At 40.0% G+C, this 27,060-nt stretch overlaps 1 protein-coding gene across 1 annotated transcript in view; it reads right to left on the bottom strand.

The window, feature by feature from the left end:
• Positions 1-7,907: 7,907 nt before the first annotated feature.
• Positions 7,908-27,060, bottom strand: part of htr2aa (5-hydroxytryptamine (serotonin) receptor 2A, genome duplicate a) — a 31,755-nt gene continuing 12,602 nt past the window's right edge. Inside the window, exons 3-4 of the mRNA XM_027023301.3 lie at positions 17,072-17,272; positions 7,908-9,966 (exon numbers count right to left, since the gene is read on the bottom strand). Of these exons, the coding sequence (XP_026879102.3) occupies positions 9,173-9,966; positions 17,072-17,272 (995 nt within the window). The 3' untranslated portion in view covers positions 7,908-9,172. The remainder of the gene's footprint in view (positions 9,967-17,071; positions 17,273-27,060) is intronic.

Genomic DNA, 27,060 nt, shown 5'->3' on the forward strand with positions numbered 1-27,060 from the left:
TTCTGAAATTCATAAAATAAAAATATCACATCAGTGATATAAAGCCAAACACAAAACATGGTGGAGTTCATTTGCCTGCTTTTTTCTCTCTGCCTTATTTTGTGTTTTAGGTTTTCTAAAACCCCATTCAGAATTTAAATGAGTGCAGTAATAATAGTGAAACAATGATTGGATGTCCAGTAGGATGTCAAAGTTACTGGAGTTACTGGATGAGAACTAAATGAGTTGGTGAAATAAATGAGCAATGTTAAACTCCAAATCCAGTGATGAGTTTATAGTGGCTGATATAAAGGTTGTGAATGAAAGACATTCTATATTACTGAAAAGGGCTCCCCCGAACTACATTTCTCAGCCCCTTGTTATACACTTCACTTAATAAAAAACAACTTTTGTTAGGACTTTCACGCTCTCTGCTTCTGTCTGCTTATTTTCAAGCATCGCTATCCTAAGAGGCCAATAAGGTTTTCAAGAGACACAGGCCCATCTTCCTTTGCTGAGCTGAAATGGGACCAGGATGAGATGACCAGCTCCATGGAAACACGTCTCTCTAGGCATTACAAACCAGCATGATCTGAAACAAATCAGCAGTAAGCAGTAGGAGTAAGAGTCGGCTACCAACATCAATAAAATGTGTCCCCCACCACCTTGAGGTGTATTAGAATGTGTATGTGCATCTCCTTCTAAATAAACATTTAATTTTATTGCTATAGTATAAAATGGAATATTCGACCTATTGTATTGTTGATACACATTCTATAATATGTATTCCAAGGGATAGAAGTGCACCATAAAATATGTATATGACTGTCTCTCTCTGCCTCTCTCTTTTCTAAATATACCAATTAGACACACAATTCAGTCACATTTTTTTTTTCCTGGCAAAAAGCAATAGCAATTGTTCCCAGTCCACCCGCTGATGCAAATAATTGCTGCACTCAGTACAAATTGGCTACACGTTTAATCACATGTTTACATATCAGTAATGAGAAATGAGAGAAAACTTGTCAGCTTACACAGTTCTGTTACATCTAGTTAGACCGGTGTAATTGATTCTTGATAATCCTGCTAGAGAGTGCTGTTCATTTTGATCAATGATAAAATATTCATAACCAAAATAGTTAAATTCAAATTAAATTAATTAATTTACATTGTTGATTATAATGCATATTATTAATACAGATCACAGTGGTCTTTGTTGAAAAAATATGTTGGTATAATTCATACATGCTGCACAGGTCAAGTCTGAAGGAGTCTATGCATTCCAGCTGAGAGCATGTCACGAACATCTGTATTGAAGGTAGACGGATCTGATGGAGTTATAAACCATCATTAATATCCGAAGGGCATTGCAGGCTGCTCTGAAGAGGTTAATCCACACACTTTAAAGCTCAACACTGCTAGAGAGAAGAGCTGTGCTTTTATTTCCATTACTACTGGTACACACGCAATGAGGAGTCATAGATTTCTGAGCAAAAGTGATTTATTTAGTGATTTGAGCTGCATTCACACTGAACCACATAGGCAGGTGGTTTCCGAAGCTCCAGAGAGTGAAAAGAAAATTTTAACTATTGATTTTATTCTCACAATTGATGTGCAACACAATGGATCTCTTGAGAGCATTTTTCATCTTAACCAGAATATATTTTGAAAATCAATAAACAAGTCCTTTTCTTTCTTTCTTTCTTTCTTTCTCTCTCTCTCTCTCAATTGCTTTATATCTTACTCCTCTTCTGTCTCTCTATATACCTCATTCGTCTTGTTTGGTCGAACAAAGAAAACCAACCAGCAGGAGAACATAACATCGTCATCTGAGTCATTGCGCTGCCACGGCAACAATAACCACGGTAGCAACAAAAAGGCTGCACTGCATATCCTTGGTGTTACTCTGTTGCTACAAATGATAAGCATCACTCTCACTCAAACTGAGATTTTCAAATGATAACTGCTTTAACGTAAAATGAGAAAGGATAAATTCTGCTTCATCCCTTTCTTTGTTTTTTCAGATTATTTTTTTCAGATTAATGTTTTCTGTGATCAGAGCCCAGAAAAACCCTGGGTTCTGATCACTTTTCCTAGCTTGCACCACTGCACTAACACTAACTCAGTGTCTGACACTGAGGGCTACACAAAATATCTCCAACAGGATTTATTTGGTCCGAGTAGCCAATGATAGGTTCTTGTTTCCGGATCTCATGTTCTTCAGTCTCAGTGTTTTAACATGGCAGGCTCCTGGCCCTAGCCCTGCTCTTAACTATTCATTTCTGTTCAAGATAGATTTATTTCATCATTCATATATATATATATATATATATATATATATATATATATATATATATATATATATATATATGATGACAACTATTGTGAATGTTTTTCCATGAACGTGCAACTATAAGAGATTATTTAAGATAATTGTTCATATAAAACATTATTAAGAATAACAATTTGTCAGTATTACTGGCATCACTAGAAATTCTTATACAGTTTAATGAGTATATGTTAGTAGTATATTTCATGTTGAACTATGCTGCCAGTGCTAATTGTTTGGCCAGGATCTCTTGCTCTGCTTGGCCTTTTTGATCAGAAGAACTGCTCTAGAGAGAGCAGTAGTTCTTCCCATTACAATTGGAGCTCTGTTCTTTTTCAGGTTGAAACCTCTCATGGTCAAGTGTGATCAACTCAAAGAGGTAGTGGGTGGGTCCTGTACGTGATGGCCCTGGAGGTGAGGTAGTACTGAGGAAGGAGCCTCTGGAGAGGCAGGCTGTGGTGAGGTGGATGGAAACTCATTTAGGCACACATGCACATCTCCAGATATGCCTTCTGTTGCTGTTGGACCCATACACCCTCCTCCATGCCCTCCTCCAATTTTAGGCTTCTCTTGCCTAACTTGAAAAGGTTTTTTTTGGTTGTTTGTTTTTTTTTCCTGACTTGTCTGCCAGATCTCCTGGAAGCTCCGCAGGCACTAAAGCTATTTGCAATCTCTTCCCATTTCCTTTTTCTTCTCTGTTTTGTTAGATTACCATGAGCTTTAGAAAACAGCACTTCTTTGCATTTTCAACCTCCTCCAACAACTGACTTATTTCAAATTTGGAGAAGTGCTGTTTCCTTTTACGTCCTATGGTGTCCATTCTTCCTTGTTCATGCAGGGAAGGGACGTTTAATTTGGGGCATATTTCTGGTTAGACATATCACTAATTGATTAATTGACTAACGGATTTTGCTTGCAATATCTTCCTTGTGTAATATATGGTTTTGTTTTCTTCACTCTTTAATGGTTGTTAATTACTTATGCATTAATAAGGAATTCCTTTTTGTGTATGCACATATGCACTTTTTTTCCCCAAATAGCTTCAAAAATGCCAATGAAACAGTACCAATACTAATAATAACATTGCTTTTATAAGGTTTAAACAGTTTTTGTGTGCATCTGTGAAAACATATTGTAAATTTCACAGCATGTATTCGATGGATCAGTTTTCGACTACCATTGCACGCGCAACGTAGTCTCAAACTGATCCACTGATTATATGCTGTTAAATACAATATCTCAAGAGCTGAGTCAACTAAGAAATGAGAGCTGTGTTAACTGATATCAACTCCAAGAAGCTGCTTTTTATGGGGAAACAAAAAGAGAGATGAGTGAAAAAATTATAACAGACAAGGGAGAAAAGGGCAAGTAAAGGGAGAGAGAAAGAGAAATGAAACAGGCAAAGTGGAACATGGACCAATGAGAGAAGGAAATACTAGTTTTGTTTTCCTGGCATTTCATCTCTTCCTGGAATTCATTCTCTCCATGTCTCTCTCGCTCTCACGACACACACACACGAGCATGCATACACAGAATTCTGTGGTTCATTTTGGTATGGGTTTGTGTGCATTGGTCTTGATGTGTGTAGGCAGGTGTGTTGTTTTGTAGACAAATGTATGTTAATTGATGGCATCATGGTGCTTGAGTGCTACAGTGTTCTGTTGGTTTCTCTTGTACAGCTGTTTGGAACTCACTCCTATACCAGCACCAAACATGATCAGGTGAGCACATCAAGTTCTTAAGGAGGGATTCATTCATTCAAATTACAAATGCAAGTTGACATATGTGAATAATTTAGTGCTACCTTAACAGTAGGGGTTAGGAGACCCCAGTAAAACACACAGAAGTCATGCCAGATGGAGTACTCTCTCTCCTCTCACTTGCTCTTCACTAGTCATGATGGCTGGCATTTCATGCTGAGTTCAAAGCAATGTTTTTAAGAGACAGCCTTTTACATCTACATAGCCCACACAGATGTGCATGTGTCTTTATGAGACCTGTCTTGTCTCTATCACACTCAAACACATTCTTCTAGGTGAGTGTTAATTAGCTTTGGGATGGTGCAGGTTTTCTGGCCAAGCTGTGGATGGGGCTTTTTTAAGTTTTTTGCCATTTGTTCTCACTAATGTGTATATGTATTGATTATCCAACACAGAAATTATACTTTAACTTCTAATAATGTGAATTAACATCATCATTAAATGATAGTTATATATAAGAAATAAAATGATACAACACAATAAAATCAGTAGCATACTGCATTATGGTGGTGCACCTAGAAAATAAGCAGCAGGAAAAGTAGAAAGCAAAAGGGAAAGGAAAAAGGCCTAATGGTAGAATGCTTAAGTGGTCACCAAATCAGTAGGTTTCTAAAACTTGGGCTCTTGATTGTGCACAACAATGTTTTTCATAGCAATCCAGCCATTACTTAGAAAGATATCTTGTTCTCAGCACATGTGCATCATTTGTGTTGTGATCAGATATGCACAGTCAAGCAGTGATAACTTAAATATCAAAATTAGGAAGGATTCTGTCATGAAACTTTATTAGACAGATTATTGGGATGCACTAGTTAGATGGCGATTGCATCAAAGATTGTTCACAAAGTAATGAAAACAATTTTTGAATGTGGCCACTACCAGAAGAAGCATTACTAGCAACTCAATATCTATGTTTACCTTTTTTGGACTAAGAGCAACCCTTTTGAGAATTGGTAGGCATTTCACCACAGCTTCTGTTTCCTGTTGGAAGAGCTCTTGTTATAGGTGACTCAGCTTTGGCACATGAATTTAGCAACCTTCCTATAGACATCTGCAGCCATAGTGCATCATGGGGGCTTAGAGCAATATCAAGGCAAATCTTAAGGTGCTAAATGAAGATTTTCCAAGATCAATATAATTAATGTTAATGTTAATCTACAGGATGGCAATACCTACAACCAATTTAATCTGAAATTAGGGTTACTGAATAAAAGATCTTTCATCTAAATCACTAATAATTAAATAATTACTGACCATAACCTGAGCATTGTTTTCTTAACTAAAACCTACACAAGACCAGATGACTGTCGCTAAATGAAGCTTCCCCCACTGGCTGTAGTTATGCGTATAACTTCCATCCTAGTGGTTGTGGAGGTGGTGTAGACACAGTATATGACAATGACTTGGCTGTTTCTCAAAAATCAGGCTTCAAGGTTAACTCTTGAATTCCTTATTCTCAATGTGGCTGAAATAATCAGGAATAAAATTAATTGTGCTTTCCCTAGACTTAAATTATAAATGCAATTAGAATTCTTTCCCCCAATCAGTCTTGGTGTTCATTTCTTTAATAAATTCTTCCAAACCCTCCTCATGTATATTGATTCAGTCCCACCTCATTTACCCAAAGAATCATTGTCCATTGTTATAGTACCTACGCTTTTTGGGTCCTGGGCTATATTCCAAAATCATTACAACTTGCAGTCATTAAACCCTTAATTAAAAAAAAAAATTCTCATGAGCGTTTCAATTACATGAAACAAAGTTTTCCTTTATTTCCAAAGTACAAGAAATTCCTGATTTGTTGAAATTATGCACCTTTTTGCAACCCCCCCCCCCAAAAAAACCCCCACACATCCATGAACTATTGCAGTCTGAATTTAGACCACATCACAGCACAGAAACTGCTAAGGTAGATAATGATCTCTTAATCTCATCTGATAAAGGATACATTTAAAAAAAAAAAAAAAAATTTAGATCTTAGTGCTGGTATCAAACCAAGGTTTAGGTTCATGGTATTGAGCACATCAACCACAACATCTTACTGGATAGGCTGGAAATACTCACTGGCATTAGAGGTCAAGCACTCTTCTGATTCAAATCTTATCAGACAGATCATCATCAATTTGTTCTCATACATAATGAACACTGAGCTGTCAAAAGTAAAAATATGGTGACCCACATGGGTCAGTACTGGGTCCCATATTATACATGTTACCTTCAGGCACATTATTCATAAGCATGCCATTAGCCTCAGTTGTTATGCAGACAATACATACACACACATACACACATACACACATATCTACTAATCCTGATGTCCATACAGTTAACAATTGAGGACTGCATAAAGGAAAACAAAACTGGATGGCTACTTTCTCCTTACGAGGTGCCATTTCTTGGACCCAAAGCTCAGCACTGGCTCATAGTTAAATTTCACCTTGCCTACCCATTCTCAAAAGGGTTTCTCTTGGTCCCTTAAATTATAGTCTGGAGTATCACCTTCTCCTATAAAGTCCTTCATTTATTTGATAACCTTCCAGCTGTAATCTGAGACTCAGACACTCCCAATTTTTAAGACTTACTCAAGCCTTTAGATGTTTCTAGATGAATGTGCAGAGCCTTGGGCCCACAGTCGTAGAGTTTGCTGGTAATCTGAGTTGACACTTGTCCAGTCACTTCATGCATTCAGGTTTGTGACAATGATATGGGAGGAATGCAATGTTTCTGTGAACCCTCAGGACTGTGGTCACCCTCTGGCCTTTCCTTTTAGTTATGCTACAACAAAAACCTTCCATAGCTAAATGCTAACTTTTGGCACATTTACTATATATAGATAGTCCATGTGATACTCATCTTTACGGATCTAACCTAATCTAATCTCTGCATATTACTGCAGAGATGGTCAACATTGGACTAATTCTGCTCACTGACGAAGCATCTGGAAAGTGTCCCAGTTTCACCTATGGATGAGCCAATGCTGCCAGTGAATAAGCCAACGCTCACAGTAGATGATTTCATGCTCAGATTTCATCTCAGAAACAGGCTGCCCACCCTAGACCCACTGGAGTAACTTCCACATCTACACCAAAATGGCTGGACTTGCATGGGTTACTAGCTGGGCCACCCAATGCAGGAGGACTTCTCTCTTGAGTCCTCCCAAGGTTTCTTCCTTAGTTTTACCCAGAGAGGTTTTTTTGCCACTGTCACCTTTGGCCAACTAGGAACAGGTGGAGATGATCCACCTCCAGTGAGCAGGGTGCACAGGGGCTGCATCTGGAGGTTGAGTGCCCTCTCGCTACCAGGGCATGGAAGTGTGCATTCTGGGGTACTGGACATGTGAGGAGCACCCACCAACAAGGCACAGTGTGCCGGAGGAGCACCCATCGAGGAGTCTTGCCAAGCAGATGCATTCACTGAAACAAGCTGTAGGAGAAGCTCCTGTTAAGATGCAGGGTGAAATATCAGGTGTGCCAGCCATGCCCTCAGTGCTCACCTGAAATGAGAACGAGCCAGTCAGTAAAGGAAAACAGGGACGCCAGGAGGGTGGCCAATCATGACATGTGCCTGCTCAGTGTTATTAGGAAAGTCCATCCAATACCAAACTCCTGCAAACTGTCCTTCCAATGAGATTCCTTCATTGTTCAGTTATATCTGTGATGTTGGAGAGAAACAAAGAAAGGCAGGATGCATGCACAAGTCTCCAAATCTAAAGCATTTATTGACAAACCAAAACAAACAAAAACAAAGCTACGTACTACGCAGCAAGCAATAACCAACAACTAACACATTTAACAAAGGGGTTTATATACACACACTGATGGGGAGAGAACAAGGCACAGATGAAATGAGTAACAGGCAATCAAAGGGGGCATGCCAACATGTGTGGGAACAATAAACACATGCAGATAACATGTAAAAAACAAAACAAAAAAACAACCAACTAAATCAAGTGGAGAGGTTCACCACATGGACTTACAACTTAAACACAACCAATAAATTAACTAAATTCATAACAGTAATAACAACACAACAACAATAATAATAATATGCATAAAACAGTCCTCTGACAGCCCTTCACTCTTTGAGAACCTTTATTGAGAGATATCTGGAAAACCTTCAGGGTCTTATATGTAATACATGAACAGTTATGTAGTGGTGATTTAGAACTGGATTTCAAAAATGGTATTTTAATATCTAAAGCCAATACTCAGCCTATAATCTTACTGAGGGAAAATATGAAAGGTGCCTTGAGTTTATATATCTGATATGGAAAACATCATGTTTGGTTTACATCAAAACATTTCATATTCACCTGCAGGACAGACAATCACACTAACTCGAAGTAAAGTCCTCATAAAGAACTTGTGCCATTTTTTAAATCTGTTCCAACTTGAGGCGTTTTGTGCAGTGTTCTGTATGTGACTAGACAGATATCTGCAAGCTTGGTAAGCGATTCTGTAAAATCATTAGCTCATTGTTACCAAACACTTTTACACAATCCAAATCCAAAACACATCACATATTTTTTGATTACAAGTTTTTTAAAAATCTGACATTATAAGATTAAGACTTAAAGAACTGTCATAGAATACCATTAGGTACAATGACTTATACAAAATACGTACATCTTGACAAAATACAAAACTAATTTTGTTCACAAATGTTGAACACACTTTATGTATACACTTGAAATCAGGTTTATAATCTTCATAAAGTTGGCTTGTTTTTCATATTTGATGAGAGTTCTTTTTAGATCTCTGATCTGTGCTTTTACCTCAGGATCACAATTAAGCACATTAAGCCTGAGTTCCTCAGATGCCCCACACAAACCTGTTTTTGTACCATTGGTAAGCTGGCACAGAGCTGAGGAGTTTCATCCTGAATACAATGACAAACACACACCAGACATGGGTATTTTAATGCATGTTCTACATATGTGTGCATGTATGTTTTACATAATTCTGGTCTCCCAAGACAATAACCTCCCCAGGCTTGTTGCTCTTTTACAGGATAACAAATACAAAAAAGCCCAGCATGACCACCAGGAACTAGGTTATGATAAAAATACACCTCCTGCAGAATTTTCCTCAGTTCAAGTGTTAATCTACACACAGCTAATACTTTCATCTGTGATTTTGTTACAGGGGTGAGGCTTTTTATTTGGAAGTTGTGGAGAGAAGTCTCCATTGCCCAGAGGTCCAGCCAGTGGTAGGTGTGTAGATTCATAGGCTAGTGGGGGAATAGTATTGACCAGAATGAGCTGTAATGGTTTCCTTTCCTCACGGTACTGACATCGCACATATCTGGCAAATGCTGAGCGATAGGTCTTGTTGAAGAGTGTGTAGACCAGCGGGTTGATGGCAGAAGACAGGTAGCCCACCCACACAAAAATATTGAGCAGTCTACCCACAATGTCACCACGGCACCTGGCAGGCTGGCATACTACTGCCAAAACATTTGTAACAAAAAATGGACACCACATAATCACAAAAAGGAAGAAAACTACACCCAGAACTTTAGAAGCCTTCCTCTCATTGCCAAGGGACTGGGCGGCACGACGTCCAAATGGCGAGACCCCACCTCCTTCCTCACGGCTCAGAGAGCGGCGCAGAAACTGCTTCTTTTCAGATGGTGAGAGGGCAGGGCCAGGTAGGAAGCTGAGTGTTAACCCAGTGCTCCATCTGGGTCGTGGCACCAGCTGGTCAAGGCATAGTGTGGCTTCACTCTGCAGGGCACTGATGGTCAGGAAGTAGGTCACCACCATGATGGTCAATGGCACAAAGAAGGCCACAAAAGACCCAACCAACACAAAGGAGTTGTCTGTCAGAAAGCAACTACCATCTTTGAAAACTTTGGTCTGGTCACGGAGACCCAGGACTGGGATGGGCATGGAGATACCTGTTGAAGACATTAATAACAATTTTAAACAATTTTATTTAGCATTCCAGGTGTAGAGATGCCTGTGGGAAACATACAAAAAGATGTTACTTAGAGTTCTAAGAAAAATACACCAAAAAAAAACCCAATTTTTTTTCTTGCTCTTCACAAACATAACCTTCATGAGAATTTATTTGGTATTCCACATATTTCCATATGGTTTTATTCAACTTCTTTCTGATACCTAGTTCATACAAATATTGGTACAGTAAACCAACAAAAATCAGCATTGCAAATGCAAATACACTGTCTTCTCTTGACTGGAAGCTTTCATCTGATCAGTTTTAATTACAGGATGATATGTATGAGCTATCTGACCTGTGTTCTGACAACATCTGTTGTAATTGTGATTTGATTTGATGTAGCCTGTACACACAGCTGGCCACTATTATGAGGGGGTGGGAAGAAGTATGTCATGAAATAAATAATAATTAGTTGATCAAAATAAGAAAATACACAAAAGGTAGACAGTTAAAAAAATACCAAAACAATGTAAGAAGATATAATGAAATGACAATAGCAATTAGGCATTCATGTGCCATTCATTGGAAAATGGATATATTAAACATGCATTACAGTATTTTATATTGTGGAATATACAACATACTGCAATATTTTAAATTTTAATGAGTTGAATCTTGGGGATATTTATGTGAAGGTGCAAGAGAAAAGCTTGTTTTTTTTTCCAGGCCATCAGTCTGAGCTTTATTAAGGAACTGTAAGTCATTAAGAGCCTTATAATGACATAAAGAGTTGGTCCTAAATTAAACAGGAAGCCAGAACATCTTGAGCAAGGTTGTAGTAGAATGCTCAGACCATAGCTCAAGTTATACTTCTAAAAAGTATAAAATTTCAGAGCATATCTCAATTTATACCTCCAAAAATTAGAACATAGCTCAATTTATGTCTCCAATTTTTCAGAGCATAACTCAACTTATACCTCCAAAAATTCAGAGCATAACTCAACTTATACCTCCAAGAATTCAGAGCATAACTCAACTTATACCTCCAAAAATTCAAGCATAATATGTAGAATAAGAAAAGGCCACAAACAGGTTGTATTTCTGTCACATAAAATCCAGCAGGGAGTCTTCACTGCCTGTTTTGCTGCTTCAGATTTAGTCCTACTCCACCAGCTGCACCCTCTCTCCACCCACCAATTTCCCTCACCTACATCACCTGTCTCCACTCACCAATTACCCTCACCTACATGTCTTTATGGACTGTTGGTCCCTGTATATAGTCAGCATTTGCTGAAGAGGACATCATAAAATCTCTCTCAATATGTGGTCTAGGCCTATTGCCTATTCTTATAAAATCATCACTCATCCAAAATAATTCGAATACCTACACAAGAAGGGGAGACGCTTATGTGAATGAGGGATTATAACTTCATAAAAGCATAACTTCAGCAAATGCTCTTCTTTGAAATTTGAAATTATTGCTCTGTCTTATAATGCTGCAATCTCATATTTATAAATAATAATCACCAGTTGGGAATGTACTGCATGTGGTCAACATTTGTTTGTAAATCATCTAAAAACAAACTGCAACAACATAGCAAAAACATTTTTACAAGTTTTGTATTGGCTGTGCGTAAAGAACACTATTCACCTGAGCAAGTGACCAGTTTCCAGGAAATTGGTTTGCTATCACAGATAACCACAACACACATTTTTATTTAGATTATTTTGTGTGTGTGTGTGTGTGTGTGTGTGTGTGTGTGTGTGTGTGTGTGTGTGTGTGTGTGTGCGTCTGTTACCTTGCTTCTGTGGTTATGTGTAATTAGGAAACTGACCTGAAGCCTATACCAATCAAAAATGGCTTATGTTGGTTGAAATGAGTTTTGCAGTGTAATGGAAATCCAGCATTGGATCTCCCAGGTGTTTCTGCCCTACAGAAACACATCCTTCCTAGATAGTTCTCTCTTTCTCTCTGTGTGTGCACACATGCACAACTTTATTTGTGATAGTACAAAGAAAAATGTCCAAAATTACAGAACCAGTGCTGAATGCAGTGCTAAATTCTTTATCATTTTAAACAAGAAGCCACACAGTGAGTCAAGGTTTGCTTTATGTTTTTGTACAAAAGACTTTGAAAGTGACCAACTACTCCTTCATCAGTGGTGGTGTAAATTAAGCCACCACAGCAGTGCAGTATGTACCTGCAGGTTTACATATTGCTATCAGAGTTATTATATAGAGACAGTGAACTCACAGGCATGCTATGAATGCCTCTGTTCATTTATTTCATAACAGCACTTCTGTTTGGTATAAAGCCAGATTTAACAAGCCCCTGTCAGCCCTTTGTGCAAAAACCTGGAAATATATGTATATATAATTCTATTGAACCAAGTATATTGTAGTATTGTGATGCCAAATATCAACCATTGCCCTTTGTTCTAACTTTATGCCTTCATAATTTCTCATATGACTTTATTTCTTGGCAGTCATGCAGTAGCCATTTTTAATATCAACCATTAACCAATGGATATTACTGTGTGAATGTGGATGAATGTGGATGCATGTGAAATGAACGTAAGGTAGTCCTACTTTAAAGCAGAAGCTTGGAGACATGTAGTTGAGTTCACACAGCTGCTCTCAGCTGTCCTGTCACTACAGAAGGGAAGAAAAGCCCGTTTAATAGCCTAGTGTACTACTCTGGTGACAGCAATTATTGCTAATTTATGAACAATTATCACAGCAGTGGAGAAGTATTTGTGTAAATGTGTTCACTCATTTCTTTTGGATTTCTTGGGTCCTAAAGTCAGCCATAGTTTAGACTCGTTTTATTGCCAACATCGAGATTACTCAAGGATAAGTAATTTTTAAATTTGCCATGGCAATAAGAGGTCTCCATGGAGACAATAAATCTCTGCCTTTGTGAAAAGTGGGGTGTCAGTGCTGTGAATGCCCCAGGAAGAAACTACTGATTTCTCGTGGTGTTTTTGAGGTATGACAAGATATGTTTTTGAAGCCGGGTTTAGACGGGTCTGGTTTAATCTCATGAAGAGCCATATCTGCAGAGATAGGCTGAACTAATAGCACATTCAGTGTGATAATTCAGTGAAATAATGATTTAAGTGGAAAAAGTAGCCCACTGAAAAACAACTTATCAGTTAGTTCAATGCACTGTTCTAGTACCTATGGTCGGTTACTTATGGAACTAGAGTACCTCTTCCCAGTACAGATAGAATCTATCAGTATAGGGGGTGAACATTATTAGGTGGCATTTTCTTTTTGTGATACTTTTGGTCTAAAAAAAAGATGAAAAGCTTAAACATGAAAGATACGACAAACAGTAAAGCAGTAACTATATTTTGTCACTACCAAAATATGACATTAAACATATAAAAGAAAACATTCATCAAAAAATTTAAACATCACCCTGTAAAAAATACTTCAGTGTAGGGTAAGTATTATTTTTGACAATATGTGCAAAATGTATTTAAGGACATGTAACTGAGTAGATATAAATTGTTACTACCTACATCTGTGTATCTGTAACATATTCAGTCATATGTCAAAATCTCTGAGGAAGGAGAGGAAAAAGAAACAAGTAAAAATGGGTGCAACATTTTCACTTAGTTTTTTAGTAAATCTCGGTCCATTCTCTCTTTTCTATTAATATGGGAGAACATTACACATAAAGTCAGTGTGGGACACGAAAGTAGTGACAGTCTGCATGATCACCAAAAGAAGCTGGGAGAACTCATAGGCTCAGAGGAGACACCAGCCAGATGGCCTGAAACACACTTTAATCATCAAGGTGTTACTGATGTTACTGGATCTCGCTCAATGTTCACAATAAGATATTGTTGCTCAATATATATTTATTTGAATATATATTCTCAGAGATTTTGTATTCAACAAAGCGATTCAGCAGTTACCAATGCCCTATAGGTTCAGTACTGAGCTGATACTCTTGAAGCACACCTTGAAGCCCTGTATGAAAAATGCTATACACGTAAACATGCCCTGAGTTTTAGGCAATATGTTAGTCATTTTCAGTATTGTACAATCTTTCTGTGGATGTGGGAGTTTGTGCTTCCAATGCACTGTGTCATTACCAAGACAACAGGCACTAAGCATTTCCCAGCTAGGGGCAGGCTAGTGGTTTGGCTGGTTTGCCTTACGAACATTTTATTAGCTTTAATCATTCTAGTGCTAGAGGTTGTATTTACCACTCATATCGCATTCCACCATCATTCCACGTTTCTCTGCTCTGTTTCTGTGTTACAGGTGCTACAAGTGAGGTGGCTCCTGACAATCCTTCTGCTTGCTTGGACTTGGACAGGTCTCCTGCCTGTGATGTCCACCAGATTCTCGATTCCACTCATTGCAGGGACACTGTCCGTCAACTGAGAGGGTCACGGTCCAGAGGAGTGCTGCTGGATCCATCACAGAGATGTTTTGGACCCATTCCTCCTGTTAGACTGTTACAGAGTGCCCCCTGACAAGATGGTGCCAGCCAAGGGATCATCTCTACAACTGCTCTGGTCTCGTAGCCAACCCTGACACTGTAGGGGGAATGAGGGGTGCTGTCATGTCTGCCCCTCCTGTTGCACCTGCCACTGTACTCCCATTCCCACATTTCTCCTGTCAAACATGTTAGATCTGATTCCCCTGCTTATACACCTCACCTGTTTCACATGGTCCCTCGCTAGTTTGTCTATTCTTGCATTTCCAAGAAACCAAAATAACTTATATTAATGATAAAATGAGGAAAAATATATTGAAGCTCAAAAATAAACTGTAAGATATTAATTTTTGTCATGTTCCACACCCTATGTAACAGTTGCTACCCACCCTATGTAACAGATGCTCCTGGCCCAGTAGTCCCTTAGGTATGGATGTTGGTATCAACTGTGGGCGTTTCTGGTATAACACCACTGAGTAGGACATGTAATAACAAGTAACACGAATCTGTGCCAAAACTTTGAGGAAGGCTTCAGCCTTATGGCAGAGGTCACCAGTGTCAAATAGATGTGGTATAGTGGTAGTGGTAATAGATGTGATAGTCCAAAATGATGGAAACAGCCAAAGAAAGATATATGAAAAGTTGTAAAAATCCAAGGAGGAAAGAGAGTGAATGTGGAGGATTAACACCGAGGTTACCCCAGTGGCGATGGGGCACTTGCAGTTGTGACCCCTAAGTTTGAGGGGTGGCTCTGGCAGTTTCCAGGAATGAATAGGTAGGAGAATGAACCAGTTTCATTGGTATATCCAACAAGTGGATGGGATGATAAACAGCACAGAGGCACTAATCATGGCAACACAGGAACAAGCGCTAAACAAGAGATCAGTAGAAGCTCTACCACTACAGCAAGGACCCCAGGGTATGCAAAGATGCCCATGAGACAATCCAGCACATAACAGCAGGATGCAAGATGCTAGCAAGCAGAGTGTACATGGAACGCCATAACCAAGTGGCAGGCATAGTATACAGAAACATATATGCTGAGTACAGGCTGGAAGTTTCAAGGTCTAATTGGGATATACCCCTAAAGGTGGTGGAGAATCACCATGCTACGATCCTGTGGGACTTCCAGATACAGACAAGATGGTAATGGCTAACCAACCAGACATAGTAGTGGTGGATAAACAGCAAAAGAAGGGCCATAGTGATAGATGTGGCAATCCTGAGTGATAGCAACATCAGGAACAAGGAACATGGAAAGCGTGAGAAATACCAAGGACTGAAAGACGGGCTACAAAAGATATTACTGTTGGAAAAGATGATGTGTGACTATTGCATGTTTGTTCTACCTTTTAATCTCACCAGAACTTTCTTCTTTTATTAAACTATTGAGACTATTTCTTATCAAACAGGCCTTTCATTCCAGTACACAACTTGCCAAGGGGAACATCGCCTTAAAGGGCTCTCCTTCAGAATATGAGTGACTACTGGAACATGGTGGCTGAGCTACTCTAAGTCTGTCTCTCTCAACTTCTCTGTGTTTTTTCTGATCTGTAGATCAGCATACAAAGGAGAGTACTGTGTGTACCTATGTGTGATGACTGGTTGAAGTTTAACTCAGACCAAAGGGCTGAACTGTAAATATGGTTTTATTACAAATGCAAAAACATCAAGTACGAATGTTGCATCCTCTTTATATCTTTGTCTCCCTCCCTATATCTTGATCCCTTTCCCTATAGTCATTTGTGGTTCAATAATTTACCTTTGGTTTGATGACACAAATTGGCCAGATATCAATGAGACAGTAGTCACTTTTGCAACTGTAATAGTTACCCACTCTATTGCAGCAGTACATAAGGCACAGAACAATACGACAACTCCATTATGGCCTACCTGCCCCCTTCCCCTGTGTATTAAAATCTGGTGCCTTTGTTGAACATCTAAATGCTGACCCCCCCCCCAAAAAAAAAAAAAAAAATCTTCCCCATCAGGCATTTATTACAGAGGATTTCTCAACAAGTCTTCAAAGCCCTATGGATTCAAACATACATATGTACACATACATGCGCCTCTGTTTTTGACATTTACAGAAGCATACTTTCTGGATGCATTTGGAATAGGGATGTAGTTTGGGATAGACCTGATGTCTTTGCATTTCTGTTGCTTTAAATAAAATTAAAGCTAAAGCATGTTATTATTCACCATTTTTATTACCTCACTTCTCCACTAAAGGCCACCATGCTGCAGGCTCTGTGTTATCCTTGGCTTAAATATGACAAGACTAGTGGGCTCTACTCTAACTAACCCTTGGGTGTTTGTATCTACTCCCCTATTCAGATAAAGAGAGCAGCTCAGCGGTGTCTACACTCCCAGACCTCTAAGTATTTCCATGCTCTGCTGAACTACTGCTGATATGTGCAGACCATGAAGATGATTCATGCTGCAAATTACTCCAGATTCTTATGACCTCAAATAAACATGAGCAAACAGGAACAGATCAACATCATGGCAGCATAACTCACATGCAACTCATATGCAAATCAATTTACATTCAATTAAGCATGAGTGTAAAATGAGGAAATAGTGATTATGTGATTGTGAATAATAAATTATGATGTCACAAAACAACAAAGATCAAGACACTAACCGGCCGAGATGGTCCAGACAGCAGCTATCTTGGCACGGGCACGTGAGCGGGAGTTGGAGCGGGTATGACTGAAGGGGTTTCGGATGGCCACATAGCGGTCCAGAGATATGGCACAGAGGTGCATAATGGATGCAGTGGACAGCAGCACATCAAAGTAGATCCATACCGGACACAAAATGGCAGGGAGTGGCCAAGAGTAACCTGAAACACACACAGTAAATAAAAATTTTAAAAAGCTGCCTGAAATACCAAATATTCTTAACTGATTCTGAACAAATCTTACTGACATTTACAGTGTACATTAATATGTATACTCACTTTTAGAAATACAGAACATCTTAGTACAGAACATCTTCTCTTTCACCTATATACCCACATTTTAACTCGTGCTACAAAGTTTCAACCTCCTTATTACACAAACCCAAAGTCATGGCAGCAGTGTAGTCTCCCATGGCCACATCATATGCATGCCAAATTAGGACAAAATGTACGGCCATGAGATCGAGAAATCTACTAATTTGCAGCCATCCCTCTCATAGTTACAACACATAAAATAAACAGCCACTATGGCACTCCCAAATCTCATTATGGACACACAAACTGTGTGAATGTACACATACTGAAACTATATTTACATCTGAAACAGTGGCTCTAAAGGCACTTCAGGGAGGGGAGAGACTCGTTAAACTCCAGGGCACTCAAGCAGAAAATAGCCACCCTCTAGAATGCCCTCAGAAACCGATTAGTCGACTCACACACTTCTATTACTCTGCACACATCCAGTGGGTGAGAACGAGGGACAGAGAAAGAGAGGAAAAAAGAAGAAAGGAGAACAGAGACAATAAGAAAAGACGAAAAGGAAGGAAGGGAGAACGAATAAAATGATTGGAAAAATAAGATGTGGACTACGAGACTGCATAAAATGCAAAGAGAGGAGAATAGAAGAATAGATAGAGAGAGAGAGAGAGAGAGGAGACAGAGAGAGAGAGAGAGAGATCACTTGAGGCAGTGTAAGCTTCCTCAGAGTTTGCTAAGACACTGATTCAATATTTGTCATGCTTCTGGAAACACACTCTGATTGGTCCACTGTGTGTAGCCAGTGTATGACATCTCCTCAGTTTTAGAACATGTTCTTCAATTCAAATCACCATCTATAATTTAGGTCTCCAGTATAAGCAGCAGGATTGTTTTCCTTTAGAAATATGTTTTGGACTGCACACAGCCAGGATAATTATGCTCGTGTAAAAAAGAACAGACAAAGGCCACTCTTTAAAATTCAACAGAGATAAAATAAGTTTCCTCAAAAGTTTATTGGGTTATATGTGGTTTTTTTCACATTATATACATTTCACATTACATAAATCATTTCAATATTAAAAACAATATCTTAAATGTGCCCCAAAAAGCAAAGCAAGACAGGTTTATGTCCTGCAGGGTAAATTGAGAAACCGTAAATTGCTATTGTAGCAACAACAAGCAATGCAAAAAGGTACAACAATAATGCACGTACATTAGCACTGAAACGCCTTGCCACTTGAAATGACAAATCCTTAGTTACGATGGAAAGGAACTGTAAGGGGCTGTCTGCAGTGCAGACCTCCAGCCACCAGGGAGAGGCCACACCCTGCAAATTTGCAATCAACAGGATCATCAGCAGGTGTTATCTAGCTATATAAAGGCTTCACAAAAATGGGAAGTCATGGTCTTAGTAATGAAATGGTGCTGAGCTTGCTGGTGACATGCAGTTTGAGTGGGCTGGTCCCTGCAAGAGTGCTCTGTATCCTACCTATTCTCTGAGTATAGAGCAATACTCTATATGGTGCATCACTGTTGACTTCCATTGTGAATTTTTGAAGTCACCAAGATGGTTGACATAGGAGCTGCCATCTTGGGTGTGCTTTCGCAGTAGATGAAAATTGGAGCCAAAGCATGTGCAGTAGGGCTGTATCTCCAACCAAACTGGTTACATTTGTTGGTGCATGCTCTCTCTCTCTTTTAATGCTGGGAGCAAATACAACTTAACACTGAAAGAATATGCCCTTATACATTAGCTAATGATCTATGATATTCATAATCAGTAAACATTGCTTTTCATTTACATCAACAACACTGTGGGATGAAACTCGAATGAAATTTCTTCATCATAAAAATATCTTAGCAAAATGTATTAGCAATGTAGCTAGCTGGCAAGCAAGCTAACTAGCTAGTTTGTTTGCTAACATTAGGAATGTTCATGCTAGTAGATAGCCACTTAGCTAGCTACCTTAACAAATAGTAAAGAAATTAACCCCAAGATATAGCTTTACTTCAAAAATGTCAAATCAAACCGTCAACATTAACACAGTGGAAGGTAAAAAAAAGATGTCAAGTCAACCTATATCACCTCACACCACACCCCTTTAAGTATCATCAAATAACTTACATAAAATCAGTTTATCCTAATCATAGTCTGCTAAGGGGAGGCCTTCCTTTACCACCTACTGCAAGTCCTTGCCCTCTTCCCCAGTGGAATAGTGGTTAGTGTGGCACTCTAGTTTAGTTGATTCCTTCATTGACTCCCATGTCTGGTCCTCTGATTCCTCTTGTTTGAGCAAGAACCTCCACTCCTGTAATGTTTTCTGTCCAGTTAGGAGCCACTTCCTCCTGTGGTTGTTGCTGCATTAAAAAATGATCAGCAAACCTTTTGTCAGTTTCCTTTGCCAAAGATAGAATAAACAACTCCTGCAGTAATGGGGATGCATGAGGAGGAATGGGTGATAAAAATGTATTCTTTTGTGCTAGACATTTTAGTGTATAGAGTTTAGAGTTTAAAGGAGTGTTTGTGTTGCCCATCTCTGCCCAGGATAGCTAACATAGCCATTCCTTTTGTTGATCTTGGCAGTAGATGCACTTCCCTTAACAAATGGTTTCTTTGGGTCAGGGTACTTTAGAATGGGGACATATGTAAAGCCTCCTTTGTGGCTTTTCAGCCACATGTATTCAGGTATTCCAGGAAAGTACCTTGGGTTCATGGGACCTCCCTTGAGTTGAGAGGTTACTGGGAGGTTATAATACGTCCTTGGACTAATCAGCTGTAAAAGTTAACCAACTCCAGAAAAGGTTTACTCTTTAATGGCACTGAGATGAAACAAACCCAGAATGACTTGCACCTCCATGCTTACACCTGCCAGAGTGATAATATAAACCAAAAAGCAGATGGACAGCTGCTTATTCTTACATTTCTCCCTCTTTCCTCCCTTTTCACAAACAGGTTGTTCTCTATAAGACAAACCAGTTTAACATATCCATGAAAATATTATTAATAAAAGGGCAATTGGCTAACCAATAAGGCATGAACACATTTTCATATTGTCAGAAATTGTTATAAAAGCAATCCACTCACTGCCCTCCCTTATTCTATTCCATGTTATAGGTGATAGTTGGGGGCCACTAGAGGCAATAGGTATGGGTACTTTAACAGTGACCATATACCAAGGCATAGTCTACTGTATTTGTTCCCCCATGAAAAATAAGCCAGTAGTGGCAGGTGACTTAGATACCCTAAGGTCCTAATATACCCTTGATCTAGGGCTTCTAAGATGTACTCTTTCTTAGCCCTGCTTTTGGTTGGAGAGAAGGTAAGGATGAGCAAGTAGGCGTGGCTCCCTCTGCTAATTTTATCACATATAGGGTGTGTAAAGAGGTAGGGGAGTGGCACATTGTTAAACACTAATAACAGGTCAGAATACTGGCACACCAAAAAGAACATCAAAGAGAGAGTGTGTTGAGGTTTTCCATGGTTGCAGAGGTGATTGCTTCCTTCTTGTAAAAGTATTTTCTCTATCCTGATATCCATGCACAAAGGCTGGAATAGGTGTCACCCCAAGACTACAGGGTGTATTTTCCAGGGTGCTGAAATCTTCCTCTAGCCCTGTGGGGAAAGAAATGTATGTATGATGTTGTGTGTATGTATGGGTATGTATGTGTATGTATTTCTTTCCTTTCTTTTTGTTTGAAAGAGAAATGGTGAAATTGTTTACATTTGTTTTTTATTTGTATACTTGATTTATGAGCATTATTGATTGGTCTGTTACTTTGTCATTGAATGTTAGGATGAGCCAATCAGGGTTAGTTCAGGAAGGAAGGAAGGAAGGGGAAGTGAGAAAGGAGAGGGGTGATGGGAGATGGTAAAGAAAAAAGGGAGATGAAGTTTGCTGTGGGATATAATATGGAAAACCTTGTCTGAAATATGGAGTTGTGGGGTTCGATGGTCAGAGAGAGAGAGAGAGAGTCTTGTCCACCCACTATTGAGGACACCAGAGAGCTGAAGAAAACTCCAGTGCGGAGTTCAACAATTGTTTGAGGCTGAGGACTAACATACGAGCTAATCAACGCTCAGAGAGGTTACTGCACAGGCTAGTTAGCTACTTGGCATTGTCTGAAATAGGTAATGTAATGGTTCACGTGGAAAACGACGAAATGAGAAGCGAATATCTGGACTGAGGGCTGCGATTCCAGAGACAGTCACCTTTCCTCCGTACACACTGAAACACCCTGCACACCCTTGAACTTGGATTCCTCCTCCTCTGCATGCTGAACTGAGTGAGTTATAGTAAATTGTTTTGTGTTGCTCCGTGCGGAGTGACGCGACCATTTTAGTTTTTCCGGCCTCTATGCACCCAAGCAACACTTCGGGATCGCAACGTGGGACAAAAGAATAAACTATAGTCCAGAGTTGCACTCTGTGAGTGTGTGTGCCTAGGGCTGTGGGTTTTTTTTCCTTTTCCTTTGTTGAAATGTGATTTCTCTGGAATGCCTTTACACGAAAGAATATGTGTGGTTTAAGCAGTAACTGAGATCATTGGTGAAAAAAATACTAATTGCTATTCCTTTTGATTCCATTGTATGGGACAGTTGTCTGTTTTAATGTTCCAGGGAAGAGTTTTACTAAAGTTTGAAATGAGATAATTAGATAGTAGACCTAATGACTAGTGGACTATAGTAGAACCACATTATCCTGATTAGACAGGAGAGCCTAACCCTCATAATCATAGTACATAAATGTAAGGAGAAGATTGACTGTACTCGTGTACCTGCTGAAGTGGTCACAGCAAGTGGAACTGAAGCTTGGCCCATTATATTGTGAATGAGTGGCCAACTCCAGCTCAGGAGACTCGGAGCCCATGGGACAGCCTTGAGGAAGCTCTGCAGAGTCAATCATTCGAGTGGTTGGTGATTTGCTAACTCAAATAGAGAAACCCTCTAATGAGAGTAACACTTACCATCACCTATGCCCATTTTCTGGAACTTCACCAACTCCTATGGGAGAAGAATCATTAGAAAGTTGGCTTGAACAGGCACATCATATGATAGAACAGCGACTGCTCTGCCAAAGAGGCCTTGCATTACAGAAAGTTTAAAGGGCACATCATTTGGTGTTGTGAAAGCAGCACATAGAGCAGACCCAGATGTTTGGCTCTCAGAAAATTTTAGATGCTATTGCAATTGCTTTTAGAACAGCAGAATCAGGTGAACACTTTTTGCTTTTCATTTGTTTTTGCTTTTTACTTGTTGCAACAACAACTGGGGGAGAAACTGTCAGGTTTCCATAGGTGACTAGACCAGACACTGACCAGAGCTGTTTGGCGAGGTCGTGTCCTTGCTGGCCAAGTGGGTCAGGCTAGGGTGGAAAAGCTGTTTCGAGGTGCAGTACATCCTGATATGATGCTGGTTCAGCCTAGGCTCTGGGAGAGGAAGGAGAGATTCCCATCCTTTTGTAGAGCTTCTAAGAGAAATCCGCATCGAATAGGAATTGAATGCTTCCCGAGCAAAGTTGAAACCAGCAGTGCATACTGTCCAATCTACTGGAAGGAGGATGACAGGTAGAATTATATACTGACCTTAAGAAATTAAATAAAAGATTTGAAGTCACGGTTTGCTTCCCTAGCCACCATGCCTCACCAGGCTGCTAAGAAGAAACTGGTGAAGAAGTTGCAACAGAAGTTCAAAGAGAGTCATACCTCAGCTACTTCTGCTTCTGCCCAGTTAGTGGAACAATTTAGAGATCTGAGAACCTCAGACGCACTCTAGGTTTTAAAAAGACCTGCAGGAAAACATCTATTATGTGGTGAAAACGGCCATTTTGCCACAAAATGCCAAAATCCTGAAAACCTGAATAAGGTTATTCAAAAGTTCATTCAGTCCTGTAGAAAGTATAGAGGAGGGGTGATGTACTCTGGTGATGCGAGCAAGCAAGATGCAGCCTGCTCTGTGAAGAAAACTGCCATAGAACCTGTGGAAAGTAGAAACTTTCCGAAAGGGTTGATGGGGCCTATTGTGTTGGTGCAGGTAAAGTAAATGGTCTCCTATGTGATGCTTTACTAGGCAGTGGCTCTCAAGTCACTATAATATTTGGTATAAGGAACACCTCCCTAATGTGGCCATACACTCCATCTTGTCTAGCTATATAGGGATTGAGTGATTCTGATTACCCATATATAGGCTATGTTGTAGTGAAAATGGAGTTCCCAGAAAAAAGGCACTGGTACCATAGAGATCATATCAGTTTTAGATCAGTCATCTGTTATCCTGGGTTCTAATGCTAGTCTCTTCAAGAGGTTGGCCAGATTGTGCTAGAAAGATACAGGAGTAGACATTGCACAAACACTGAGCATAAAGGCAGACCTAAATATGGCAGTAGAGACAAAAAGCACCCTACACTGCTTCTATAAAGGAGAAGATGGGGAAGTTGGACATGTGAAGTGTATAGGCGCCAGTTCCCTGAATCTTGCTCCTGGCAGTAACTGTCAGTCTACTTGTAAGTTTGAATGGGAGCAGCCAATAGATACAATGCTAATGATGGAGGTTTCTCCCAATAAGCCTCTTCCCACTAGAGTGCTGCTGCAGCTGATGGTAGTACCAGGGTTTGTCAGAGATGTCAGTAATTTCACCCCTCAAAGAGTTGTGGAAGCAGGGCCTCCTTAAAATGTTGTCTGAGTGAGCTGGCATGTTTTCTGTACATGAATGGCCTTGCCAAGGGTGTGGAACACCATATTAGAGTGTCAGACAACAGGCCTTTTTGGGAGCGATCTAGACGACTGGCACCCCCCGATGTAGATGATGTTCAGAAACACCTACAGGAGCTGGTGAAGTCTGGCATCATTAAGGAGTCACGCAGCCCTTATCCATCTCCTATTGTGATAGCCAGAAAAAAAAAATGGAAGTGTTAGAATGTGTACAGAATCAGACACTGAACAGGTGAACAATACCTGATGAGAACCCTGCTCCCCAGATGCACGATGCGCTGGACTGTTTATCTGGGAACAGGTGGTTTTGCAGAGCGGTTACTACCAGATCGCTATGGTGGAAGAGGATAAAGAGGAAACTGCCTTCATCTGCTCACTAGGGTTTTATCAGTTTGAGCGCATGCCTCAAGGCATCACTGGGGCCCCGGCAACATTTCGGAGGCTGATGGAGATGGCAGTGGAAGACATGAACCTATTGCAGGTGACAGTCTACTTGGATAACCTAACAGTCTTTGAAAAGTCATTAAAGAGCATGAAGAGAGGCTGGTTAAGGTCCATGATAGATTAGAAGAAGTTTGCCTCTTTCCCTTGACAAATGTCAGTTTTGTCAACCTAAGGTAAAATAGCTCCGCCAATGGTATCGCCACTGACCCTGCCAAGGTTGACATGGTCACCAGTTGGCCTCAGCCTGATGACCTGAAGTCTTTAGTCATTCCTTGGTTTCTCTGGGTATTACCGCCATTTCATAGGTAACTACTCAGCTGTAGTGAGACCACTGACAGACCTCACCAAAGGCTATGCACCAAAACGGGGCGAACGGCAAACAGAAAGAGCTACTAGCAATGGCCCAACGGACTTGGTATGCATTGACTTTCTGACATTGGAGTCAGACTCAAGAAGGATATGTAATGTATAAGTGGTTACTGATCACTTTACTCGTTATGCCCAGGCCTTCCCAAATAGAAACCAGAGAGCAGCCACTATGGCTAAAACACCGGTATAGAAGTTCTTTATTCATTACAGATTGCTTGCAAGGATCCACTCTGATCAGGGGCAGGATTTTGAAAGCAGGCTAATTCAAGACCTACTGAAGATGCTGGGTGTGAGTAAGTCCCGCACAACTTCATATCACCCCCAGGCAGACCCACAACCAGAGCGTTTTAACTGGACGCTGCTGTCCATGCTCGGTACCTTAGGATAGGAGATGAGAAATACGTGGAGTCAGCATGTAGTCCACGCCTATAATAGTACAAGGAGTGATGCCACTAGATATTCTCTCTACTACTCAATGTTTGAGAGAGGCCTGGCTTCCTGTGGACCTTTGCTTCAGGATCTCCCCTCATTGTATTGCAATAAGAGACTATGTGTGGTATGTGGGGAAGCTAAAGAAAGATCTTCAGCGAGGATACCAACTGGCTACCAAGGCTTCCAACAAAATTAATCAGAGGATCAAGAGAGTCTATGATAAACAAGTAAAGAGTCAGACACCAAAGGAGGGGACAGAACTCTCCATAGAGATAACCTTTTGCCAGTTCAACAAACAGTAAGGCTGTGTTGTCCTGATGCTACGGAAGAACGTTGGGCACTGTGGAAGACACGCTCCCAGAGTAAGAGTGAAAGCCAAAAGGTTCAAACAACCAAGTGGAGAGTCTGAAGAGTCAGTATATTCATCATCAGAGCAAAAGTGTGCCAGGGTACATAAACCTGCTCAGGCTTTTACAAAGGATGCTGTCTTACCATTCCCAAAATAATGTATCAAAGCAAAGTGACAGTGAGATTAATAGCCCTGATCCATATGGTCAGGTGTAAAGAGAGAGTAGGGATCATCTCATTGGGACCACTGAATCAGAATCTGAGCCTGAAGAGGAAAGGGAGGGAAAGTGATTCTGATATTCCCCATTAGTCAGAGATCCAGCTCTAGAGAGAGTCCTAAGGCTCAACATGGACTGCAAACCCAGTCTAAGAGAAAGCGAAAATCAGTTCTGAGGCTTACTTACGATAAATATATTAGAATATGTGATGAGCCAATTACTGTAATGCATAGAGGCATCTTTATTAAGTTATGCCCAAGATCCAGGATAGAAGTAAGGTAGAAGTGACGATTCCTAGAAACTAGGTAGACTAGGTAGTTTTATTGTTGGAAAATGGAGTGGACGTCTGATGAGGACATCCAGACGGTTAGAGGGGGAGGATGTAGCCCTGTGGGGAAAGGAATGTGTGTGTGTGTAAGTATATGTATATATTTCTTTTCTTTCTTCTCATTGTTTGAAAGAGAAACGGTGAAATTGTTTAGTTTTTCGTTAGTATACTTGATTTATGAGCGTTATTGATTGGTCTGTTACTTTGTCACTGAATGTTAGGATGAGCCAATCAGGGTGACTTCGGGAAGGAGGGGAAAGTGAGGAAGGAGAGGGGTGATGGGAGATGGCAAAGATTAAAGGGAGATGAATAAGTCTGAAATATGGAGTTGTGGGGTTGGATGGTCAGATGGTCTTGTCCACCCACTGCTGAGGACACAGGAGAGCTGAAGAAAACTCCAGCACAGAGCATCATGTTCAACGAGTGTCTTAGGCTGAGTGCTAGCATATGAGCTAATCAACGCTCAGAGGTTACTGCACAGCCTAGTTAGCTAGGTGGCATTGTCTGAAATATGTAATGTTCTTTGTTGAAATGTGATTTCTCAGGAATGCCTTTACACGAAAGAATATGTGTGGTTTAAGCAGTAACTGAGCTCATTGGTGAAAATACTAATCTCTATTCCTTTTGATTTCATTGTATGGGACAGTTGACTGTTTTAATGTTTCAGGGAAGAGTTTTACTAAAGCTTGAAATGAGATAATTAGCTAGTAGACCTAATGACTAGTGGACTATAGTAGAACCACATTATCCTGATTAGACAGGAGAGCCTAACCATCATAATCATAATACATAGTTGTGCAGATGAAAATTAACTCACCTTACCTACAAGGAAGTAGTTAAGAGGTA

Source organism: Electrophorus electricus, chromosome 9 (assembly GCF_041902795.1).
Source record: "Electrophorus electricus isolate QZ-2024a chromosome 9, ASM4190279v1, whole genome shotgun sequence".
Taxonomy (NCBI): domain Eukaryota; kingdom Metazoa; phylum Chordata; class Actinopteri; order Gymnotiformes; family Gymnotidae; genus Electrophorus; species Electrophorus electricus.